Below are 10,655 nucleotides of genomic sequence, written 5' to 3' on the forward strand. Positions count from 1 at the left end.
ATGGATCAAGAGGATGTAATGCCAAGTGAAATAAGGCAGTCAGAGAAAGACAAATACCATATGATTTCATTCATATGTGGAGTTTAAGAAACAAAAGCAAATGGGCAAAGAGATAAAGATACAAAAAAACCAGACTGTTAAATACAGAGAACAAACTTGTGGTTGTTAGAGGAGAGGTAGGTGAGGAGATGGGTGAAATAGGTGAAGGGAATTAAGAGTCCACTTATCGTGATGAGTACAGAGTAATGTATAGAATTGTTGAATCACTATATTATACACCTGAAACTAATATAACACTGGGTTAGTTACACTGGAATTAAAAAAAAAGTTAATCTGTCCCTCCTGTGCACTATGATCTGAGTTCCTTAAACCTCTACCACCCTCTCCAGCAACTTCATATATAGCACAATCATATCTTATTTAGCCTGGAATTAATATTTAATATTTTAATAGTGAGCTTGTGGGTATCCCAGCAGAAAATCAAAATATCCAACTAAAACAAAACCAAGTGTATGCATAGTTTGGGGTTTAGATATATCCTAAAGATGTTTTGATACTTTAAACAAATGTGATTCATATTTAACATTTAATGGCTATTTTAAACTTCAGTCAGTTTTCAACAAAGTATTCATGTATGCTACCGATTGTGAAAATTGGAGAGGGGCATTTGACTTGAATGAGTGATGTTAGGTTTTCCCCTCCCAAAATATACCTCCCATATTAAGTTCACAAAGTCAGGTACAAAGAAAGCCATAATGCCCAGGAAAATTATCACATTTAGTTCACTACTATTAGCTTATTTTCTCTGCTGTCTTTATGAGTATATTCCATGTTGAAAAATTCTTATTTTTCTAATCTTTTTGTCAGTTTATTTTTAGTTATCTCTAAATAATGCTGCTTTTTAATAAATACTAATTACAGAACTTCATTTCTTTAGATGAAAGATGTTGACAAACATCATATAAAACCAATTACAAAGTGTGAAAGTAGCACACAAACAGATACGCACATATTGCCACCAACGATTGTGAGATCATATGAGTGGAATGAATGGGAATTGAGAAGAAAAGCTATAAAATTGGTTTGTAACAATATTTTCTAAAATTATTTATAGGTTGGGGAATTTGTTTTCTTCAGCTAAGACAGCAGAAGAGATGATATTTTGTACATGTGTTACATTCAGCCACAAATTAAAGCAGAATTAGTCCCAAAAGTTACAGGTCCAGGGCACAGGACCAAAAGGGATTGTTTTGGTACGAGCAGGGTGGGTCTCTCAAGGGTAGTTGTTGTGATAAGATGGCAATAGATGTTCTAGATTCATTGAATCAATTTCTAGAAAATAGGCATGCTGTCCAACAATTTCTACCAGCGTCCCTGGCCTCTAGCTTTCCTTGTTTCTGCTCCTGTGGCTTCCATGGGTGTACACACTGGCCATTTACTTGGAACTCTGCCTCATCTTTCTTCTTTCTCGCTTCAGCCTGTGTATTTGCTTCTCCCTCCACTTGGCCCTCATGGTGTGGGAGTTTCCAGGAAGATGGTGCTAAAGCTGAGAGCTATAGGTTAGGGAACTTTAATGTGTTGTTAGTCATAGAGTGGGTAATTTAAATTACTTGTATAAACTAGTGGGATGTATACAGAGTTCTTTGCATATAATTTGCCAGCTTTACATTGTAAGATTGTCTTCTAATTTTAAGCACATACGGAAGCATGAAACTATTCTCAAATTATACCATCCAGTGACTAGAACAATGGTAGTTGCTCTCTCTTTCTTTCTATATCCATCTATTGTTGTAATCTATGAGATTTAGAGCACTTTCAGCTTCCTCTAATCATTTAAAGTATATCTTTGTCTTTTGTAGTCTTTTTTTTTTTTTTTTTTTTTTTGAGGAGCAGAATGTTAACCTCTCTTGTGTCCCCTCTTACGTCAGCATGTTCTCTATAGGCACTGAGCTCTCTTGTCCTTCTAATTCTCAGTCACCTTAATCATAAGAGGTGCCTGCCCTCAAAGCTTGGCTTTGGAAATCTCATCCCTGTGTGACTCAGTGGAATTCTTCCCTCTCACCCTTTTTACAGTACCTTGTCATTTTAGACAATAAGTATTTAGAGTACGAAGGAAATAAACTTTTATATCTATAGCCTTTTCTTGGTATATTTTATCCATCTCTTTAACTGAAATCAGGTATGGGAGTAAATGAAGACTACCCAAATCAGAACAGAGGCTATTTATTCAAAGTTTTCTATAGCAAGGGAGTCAACCATCATCACTGGCCGTTGGCAGGAACTCCAAAGCAGGCAGGGAAAGTGGGAAAGCCTTATAGTGAAAAAAAGAGGAAGGCTTCAAGCATGCTCTGACTGGAGATTGTTGACATGGGGAAAATGGAAGCAGGCTAACTCAAAGTTGGGACTCTTATGTGAATGGTTTGGTGGGCATAGTTGGCTTTCTCTGGTTGGTCCTCAGTTGGGGGACCAAGGTGGGGGGGGGGGTAGCAAAAAAATAGGGAAGCTGGCCAAGTCCTGTCTGTTCCAGGCTTATAGCTACAGCTATAGAGGTTGTGGAACTGAGTTCTATTGTCATACAAGGTCTAGCTTTTGGCAGTTTGTATATTCAGTGTCTCATAGGCTTTTCACCAATCATGGCATTTCTCTTGCCACCCTTTGTGATGGCAGCTTTTCAGTCCCTTAATTTCCTGGGATGAGGAAGGATCAGCTTCCTGGTATGTCTTCCAGATCCTCGTTCCATTAGCATTCCTATCAGTTACTCTTCTGTAGTACATGAAGCTCCATCCCCAATGTTCTTTTGTGTTATCTACTAAACTCACTTGAGCCCATCAGATACCTATGGGTAACACAGATATTACACACTTGTTCTTCAGAAACTAATTGTCTAGCAAGTGACACTGATACACTAAAAATATCTCAATACCTCTTGGTAAGTGGTAGAATAGAAGTGAAATAAAAAATGAACCCTGGTGACATTTTAAGTTGGTCTGAGGTATAAATAGGCAAAGGAGAAGAGGGGAATGATGGTTGGATGGATATGAGAGGTAGAGGTGCCAGCATAGGTCTGGACTGGAAATGTTAAAAAAATGGCATATTCTGTGGGGCTGCACTGCATACCGACTGAACTCTTCTTCTCATTCTTCAACCTCCACTTAATTCTGAGGCTCACCTTAGACCTAATTCTCCTCTGGAATCACATCACGTCAAATGCTGGCTCCCTATATATGACCAGTACAATGTGCTGGTAAGACAAAACTGAGTGTATTGCTTAAAGCTATAGGAGGAATCAGCACCTCAGCAGAGCCTAGGCAGTGTCTTGAGGGGGAAGAGCAAGGTCAGAATGTATTGAGAATGTGAAGTTTGGGGGAAGGTAGGTCTTTCAAAGCCAAGAGTAGGTCAGGGGATGGGATGAGAGCTTGAATTAGATTAGGTAAAGATCATGAAAAAGCAGCCCAGCACTGATGGGAAGAATCTGTGTGTTGGTACTTACTACTGAAGGTGTGTCTTTTGGGATGTTCTGTAGTGAACAATCAAGTTATTTGCTTTGGTAAGAGTCTCTTGGAATGATCAAATTATGCTAATGAAGATGTCCAAATAGAAAAGTCATACTAATGTAGACAATAAACTCAGTGTGGAGGAAGTAGTTTTGGTTCTCAGTCATCCACGGTGTCTCAAAATCTGGAATATTTCCTCTCCTTCCAGGTCTCTACATTTTTATTGTATTTTATTTTATTTTATTTTATTTTTATTTTTATTTATTTATTTATAATATAATATATTCTCAAATTGGTTTCCATACAAACCCAGTGCCCAGGTGCCCTCCTCAATTCCCATCACCCACTTTCCCCTCTCCCCCCACACCCCCATCAACCCTCAGTTTGTTCTCCTATTTAAGAGTCTCTTATGGTTTGCCTCCCTCCCTCTCTGTAACTTTTTCTTCCCCTTCCCCTCCCCCATGGTCTTCTGTTAAGTTTCTCGAGATCCACATGAGTGAAAACATATGGTATCTGTCTTTCTCTGACTGACTTATTTCACTTAGCATAATACCCTCCAGTTTCATCCACATTGCTGCAAATGGCCAGATTCCATTCTTTCTCATTGCCAAGTAGTATTCCATTGTATACATAAACCACATCTTCTTTATCCATTTGTCAGTTGATGGACATTTAGGTTCTTCCCATAATTTTGCTACTGTTGAAAGTGCTGCTATGAACATTGGGGTACAAGTGCCCCTATGCATCAGCACTCCTGATTTCATTTGTTTCCATATATTTTTAAATTTCTTATGTAATGGCCTGGTTGACCCATTCGTTTTTTAGTAGGGTGTTCTTTAACCTCCATGCTTTTGGAGGTTTTCTAGACTTATTCCTGTGGTTAATTTCAAGTTTCATAGCATTGAGATCTGAAAGTGTGCATGGTATGATCTCAATTCTTTTATATCTATTGAGGGCTGTTTTGTGACCCAGTATGTGATCTATCTTGGAGGATGTTCCATGTGCACTCGAGAAGAAAGTATAGCTTTGGGATGCAGAGTTCTAAATATATCTGTCAAGTCCATCTGGTCCAGTGGATCATTCAGGGCCATTGTTTCTTTACTGATTCTCTGTCTAGATGATCTATCCATTGTTGTCAGTGGAGTATTAAAGTCCCCTGCAATTACCACATTCTTATCAATAAGGTTGCTTATGTTTGTGATTAATCGTTTTATACAGTTGGGTGCTCTTGAATTTGGTGCATAGGCATTTATAATTGTTAGCTCTTCCTGATGGATAGACCCTGTAATTATTATATAATGCCCTTCTTCATCTCTTGTTATGGCCTTTAATTTAAAGTCTAGTTTGTGTGATGTAAGTATGACTCCTCCAGCTTTCTTTTGACTTCCAGTTGCATGATAGGTAGTTCTCCATCCCCTCACTTTCAATCTGAAGATGTCCTCGGGTCTAAAATGAGTCTCTTTAGACAGCAAATGGATGGGTCTTGGTTTTTTTAATCCATTCTGATACCCTATGTCTTTTGATCGGAGCACTTAGTCCATTTACATTCAGTGTTGTTATTAAAAGATACGGGTTTAGAGTCGTTGTGTTATCTGTAGATTTCATGCTTGTAGTGATGTCTCTGGTACTTTGTGGTCCTTGCAACATTTTACTCACAGAATCTCCCTTAGGATCTCTTGTAGGGCTGGTTTAGTGGTGATGAATTCCTTCAGGTTTTGTTTGTTTTGGAAAATCTTTATCTCTCCTTCTATTCTCAGTGACAGGCTTGCTGGATAAAGGATTCTCGGCTGCATATTTTTCCTGTTCAACACGTTGAAGATTTCCTGCCATTCCTTTCTGGCACGCCAAGTTTCAGTAGATAGGTCTGCTACTACCCTTATGTGCCTACCTTTGTATGTTAAGTCCTGTTTATCCCTAGCTGCTTTCAGAATTCTCTTTATCCTTGTATTTTGCCAGTTTCACTATGATATGCTGTACAGAAGATCGATTCAAGTTACGTCTGAAAGGAGTTCTCTGTGCCTCTTGGATTTCAATGCCCGTTTCCTTCCCCAGATTGGGGAAGTTCTCAGCTATGATTTGTTCAAGTACACCTTCAGCCCCTTTCTCTCTCTCTCTTTCTTCTGGATTCTTATGATATGGATATTGTTCCCTTTGATTGAATCATGTAGTTCACTAATTCCCCCACGTGATCCTGGATTTTTTTTTTTTATCTCTTTTTTCTCAGCTTCTTCTTTTCCCATAATTATATCTTCTAATTCACCTATTCTCTCCTCTGCCTCTTCAATCCTCGCTGTGACTGCCTCCATTATGTTTTGCACCTAATTTATAGCATTTTTTAACTCATCATGACTATTTTTAGTTCCTTGATCTCTGCAGCAATAGATTCTCTGCTGTCTTCTATGCTTTTTCCAAGCCCAATGATTAATTTTATGACTGTTATTCTAAATTCTTGTTCAGTTATGTTGCTTTTATCTGTTTTGATCCATTCTTTAGTGTCACTTCTTCCTGGAATTTCTTTTGAGGAAAATTCTTCTGTATCATCATTTTGGCTAGTTTTTTGTCCCTTATGAATTTTAAAAGCTTGTTATATGCTCTGCATTGTGAGCACTGCTATATTAAAGGGGGGGGGTCATACACTGTCCAGGGCCTGGCTCTTCAGGAGATGTTTTTTGGAGTGTGTTACTTGTTCTCTGTTGTGACTTTGGTTATTTTATTTCCCTATTCGTAATGATGTTTTGGACTCTCCATCAGGTGTGCTTTGATTTGTTCCTTGAAGTAGCCCTGGAAAAGAAAAACAAACAAACAAACAGGAAACAAAAATACGCAAACACACAAATAAAACAAACAGAAACAAAAAACTAAAAACAATCCAAAAATAAAATACTAGGAACACCAGCTACAAATAAAGAACAGGGTGGAGGCGGTACTGATTGAAGAACACATACAAAGAGAGAAATGACAGGGGTGGGCGTTGGGGGGGAGAAAAAATAAACATTGACCAGGCAGAGAGACTAAAAGGCTTAATCCAGAGAGAGAGAGAGAGGAAAATAAGGAAGGATGTGGGGAAAAAGAAACAAAGATCATGTTACCCAGACAGAGAAACTAGAAGACATGATTCTTCCAGAGAGAGAGAAAGGAAAGTAAATGAGGTGTAGAACACGTATCTAGAGAACGGATTAAATATGTCTGTTTAAACAAACCAATAACCAGAATAGCCAGCCTAGAGGAGGAAAGAGATAAGAAGGAGAAATGGAAGGGAGAATATATCTAAATAACAAGAATTATCCTAGGATTAATCCAGGCAATGCAGCAGTGCTAGTCTGGAGGAGGGGGCCGACTGCCTCCAAAGCGTCTATCCCTCTCCAGTAGATATGCAGTTACCCAGTAGATATGCATGGTTTGGTGTAGGCTGGTCCCGCCCCTCCACTGTGGTTTCCATGGTGGGATCTCTGAGGCCTCACCTTGGTGGTGGTGGGGAGAAAGATGACGACCCCCCACCCCCACCCCCAGTCTCTTCTCCACAACCCGGTGTCCCAAATCACTCCTTTGGAGCCATCCTCACTGGCCGCAGCCGCAAATGAGGCTATCTGTCTGGCTCCACTGACTCCCGTCCCAGGCTCTTGGCTGGGATTTAAATCCCTGCTCCATGTGCCCTGGTACTGGGGAAGCGCCTCTCTATCTAGGCCCCATATGTGGTCCTGGCTGGTTTTGTCCTGTGCTGAAGCACTTCAGGGGAGAGGACCGGTTTCTCCTGCAGTGGACTGTGCCCTAATCTACCACTGAACCCAGAGATGGCTCCCCTCCTCCCCAGGTGCATGAACCAGGCAGCCTGCCCCAGTCTGAAGAAAGCCCCGCAGTTAGAGATGGGATCCTTCTCCATCCTGGTCCGAGGGTTTTCTCTTGTCCAGATATAGTCCTATGCTTCCCTAGCCACTCTTTCTCTTCCTTTTGGCTCTCTGCAGAAGGGGATCCCTCCCCTCCGTGCCTATGCGGACTGTTTTATCTCCCCCCATTTGCAATCACCCACCCATGGCCCTTCAGTTGGTCCCTGTTTCTCCCCGGTAGACTCAGTCTCTTTTTCTCCAAGATTCTTGAGGTTCAAAGTCCTTTGGCTTCAGCCCTTCTTTGAGAGATGCGAGAGGTCCAGATCCCCCTACTTCTCTGCCATGTTGGACCCATTTATGCTACGCCGGTCTCTACCTTTTTAAGTGACAGGCTTTTATGCTTCTGAGTTCTTTTCTTGGACTTCTTTGTTACTTCAGTAACTCCTAGTCTCCTTTTTTGTTTGCTTGTTTTTTAAAGTTTATTTATTTTGACAGAGAAAGAATGAGTGGGGCAGGGGCAGAGAGAGAGAGGGAAAGAATCCCAAGCAGGCTCCACACTCACGCAGAGCCCGATATGGGGCTCAATCTCAGGGACTGTGATATCACAACCTGAGCCAGAATCAAGAGTCGGATGCTCAACTGACTGAGCAACCCAGGCACCCCACTCCTTGTCTCCTTTCAGTAAAACTCCTCTTTGCGTCCCAGCCTGAGTAATCTGTTTAACTTCATGTTTATTAATAATCCATAAACAGAGCAAGCAAGATGTAGAATAATGTAAAATATAACCTGAAGACATCAGAACTTTTTATATTAAAAGTCTTGGGTGAAGCCCATTTAAAAAAGAAACGAAATCTTAAATTTTTGTCTTTTAAAAAAATAAACCGAGTATGGTGGAAAAATCCAAGTTGTATAAATCTCAAAATATAATAATGAAGGAATTAAAAGATTATATTAACAAATAATTGGGCTCACTGTTAAGTGTGATCTGTATGTTCTTTCTTTGGGTCTGTTTTCAACATTTTATGTATTTTCTCACTTCTTGGCAAAGGATATTTATTATGTTCTAGTTTTTCTAATGTTTTAATGTTTTGTAGAAAAATGCTGTGTTGTAGGGCTAATTTCTTTGTGGACTGAGAAAAAAGATTCGGCCAAATTATTTGTTCTTTAGAGATGGGTTAATTCCTGTGTATTCTCTTTCTTCTTAGGCCAATTTGTGTCGGAAGGTTACTCACTCAGTACAAACTGACCTTAGTCACATGAGAAGAGAAAATTGTTCACAGGTGTACCCACCAAAGGATGCCAGCACGCAGTCTATGAGAGAAAGCAGCACCCGAGTGCCCAGGCCCCAGATTTACATAGCTGGTCTTCGTGGGGGACAGGGTAAAATCACATATGGGGTCAAGGTGAACTTAACTAGAGCTGTTGATGAGACCTAGTTAAAGACTGTATTTTTAAAGTAGATATCACCAAGTTATGAACAGTGGCAAATATTGACAAATATCTTTGCATCAATGGAAATTACTAAATTTTGTGAATCTAGCACATTCATTGGTTGTGTGAATGTTTTCTGGATTCTGTCAAACTGCTACAAAAAACTAAAAGTTGTTCTCTGGAGCACATTTTTCATTCTATTAAAATTGAAAAATAAAACTCTGTCCACTCAGCTTCTATTTGTTAGAAAAAGTTCGGCAGCATTAAAGGCTGAAATTATGATGTATTTAGATATTAATATATTTAGAAGATTATGACTAAGATAGCTTATTTATATCTAAAATCATTTTTAATGGTAAACATTAAAACTTTAAAACCTAGGCAATATTTTAGCCTCATTAAAGTATTAAATGTTAACGGGATTAAATTGATGTATAATAAACCTCACTAATTTGGAACAATTAGAGCAGAGGTCCACATGAATTTTTAAAATCTGGAAATTTTACATAAAATCTGGATTTCTAGTCCCTTGGGAAAAAAATCTGAATATTTGCCAATACTTGGCTAGTATTCCTGTGAGTAGTAGCTGTGCCCTTTCATAGGCCAAACACTTCTAGCCCCAGTCCCTGCTGTCTTTTTGGTCTCCCGCATTACTCCTGTGCCTTATTTGCCTGGCCCTATAGGCAGTTGTACATAGGGCCCATGTGAATTACTAATAGCTGAATTTTAGAGCTGTAGTTTTATTACTGTCTTACAAACTTCTTTTTTTTTTTAAAGTTTATTTATTTTTAAGAGGGAGAGAGAGACACAGCATGTACTCATGGGAGTGGGGGAAGGGCAGAGAGAGGGAGAGAGAGAATCCGAAGCAGGCTCCATGCTTCAGCTCAGAATGAGACTTGGGGGTCGAACCCATGAATGGTGAGATCATGACCTGAGCTGAAACCAAGAGCCCGGCACTTAACTGACTGAACCACCCACATGCCCAATATATATATTTTAAGTTTATTTCTTTATTTTATTGCTTTCTTACATATATCTAATACCAGTCCTAGATAATAAAGACTCCCTGGTGGAGGGACTGTTAAACATGCTTTAATAGCCAGGGGATCATTTATATTTAATGTATTTTTTGTGCCTTGGTGACTTTTAAGGTGTTTATATAATTTGCTGTGTATGTATAGTGTTATCTATAATGTGAATATGTTTCAAAATGCACTTTGCACAGATATCATAAAGGTAAACTTTAAATAGACTTTCTTTAAAAAATTTTTTTTAAAGTTATTTATTTATTTTGAGAGAGAGTTGGGGGGGGTAGGGACAGAGGGAGAGGGAAAGAGAGAGAATCCCAAGCAGACTCTATGGTGTCAGTGCAGAGGATAACGCAGGGCCCCAAACCATGAACTGTGAGATCATGACCTGAGCTGAAGTACAATGCTTAACTGAGCCACCCAGGCGCCCCCTGACCTACTTCTAAGTGTTCATAATTTTCATACCTGAAGTTTAAAAATGGTGTTAGAGTATCCTGGGTGCTTCAGTCAGTTAAGCGTTGGACTCTTGATTTTGGCTCAGGTTATGATGTCCTGGTTCGTGGGATCGAGCCCTGCATGGGGCTCAGTGCTGATAGCTCAGGGCCTGCTTAGGATTCTCTCTCTCTCCCTCTCTCTCTGCCCCTCCATTGCTCTTTCTCTAAAAATAAATAGTAAACATTAAAAAATAAAAATGATGTTAAAGATAAGACTGGCTGTTGGGGCAAGGCCTGGGGCTAGGAGTGGGGGGCAGGGTTCTGTCCTTGAAGAAGGTGGGAGGTTAGAGCTAACACTAATTTTTACAGCATCAGGTATTTGATTTTATATGTTCTGTCAAACCTCATTCGGTTCTGCAATATTTCTAAACACAGAAAAGAATG

General features: G+C 39.6%; 1 protein-coding gene across 10 annotated transcripts in view; it reads left to right on the forward strand.

The window, feature by feature from the left end:
• Window positions 1-8,968, forward strand: part of CFAP206 (cilia and flagella associated protein 206) — a 44,204-nt gene extending 35,236 nt beyond the window's left edge. For 9 of the 10 annotated variants that reach the window (XM_042939312.1, XM_042939315.1, XM_042939313.1 and 6 more), the window contains 2 exons: window positions 938-1,081; window positions 8,524-8,968. In XM_042939312.1, the coding sequence (XP_042795246.1) occupies window positions 938-1,081; window positions 8,524-8,754 (375 nt within the window). In that variant the 3' untranslated portion in view covers window positions 8,755-8,968. The remainder of the gene's footprint in view (window positions 1-937; window positions 1,082-8,523) is intronic. The other variant, XM_042939319.1, reaches the window with a different exon arrangement.
• Window positions 8,969-10,655: the final 1,687 nt, after the last annotated feature.

This window comes from Panthera leo, chromosome B2, assembly GCF_018350215.1.
Source record: "Panthera leo isolate Ple1 chromosome B2, P.leo_Ple1_pat1.1, whole genome shotgun sequence".
NCBI lineage: Eukaryota > Metazoa > Chordata > Mammalia > Carnivora > Felidae > Panthera > Panthera leo.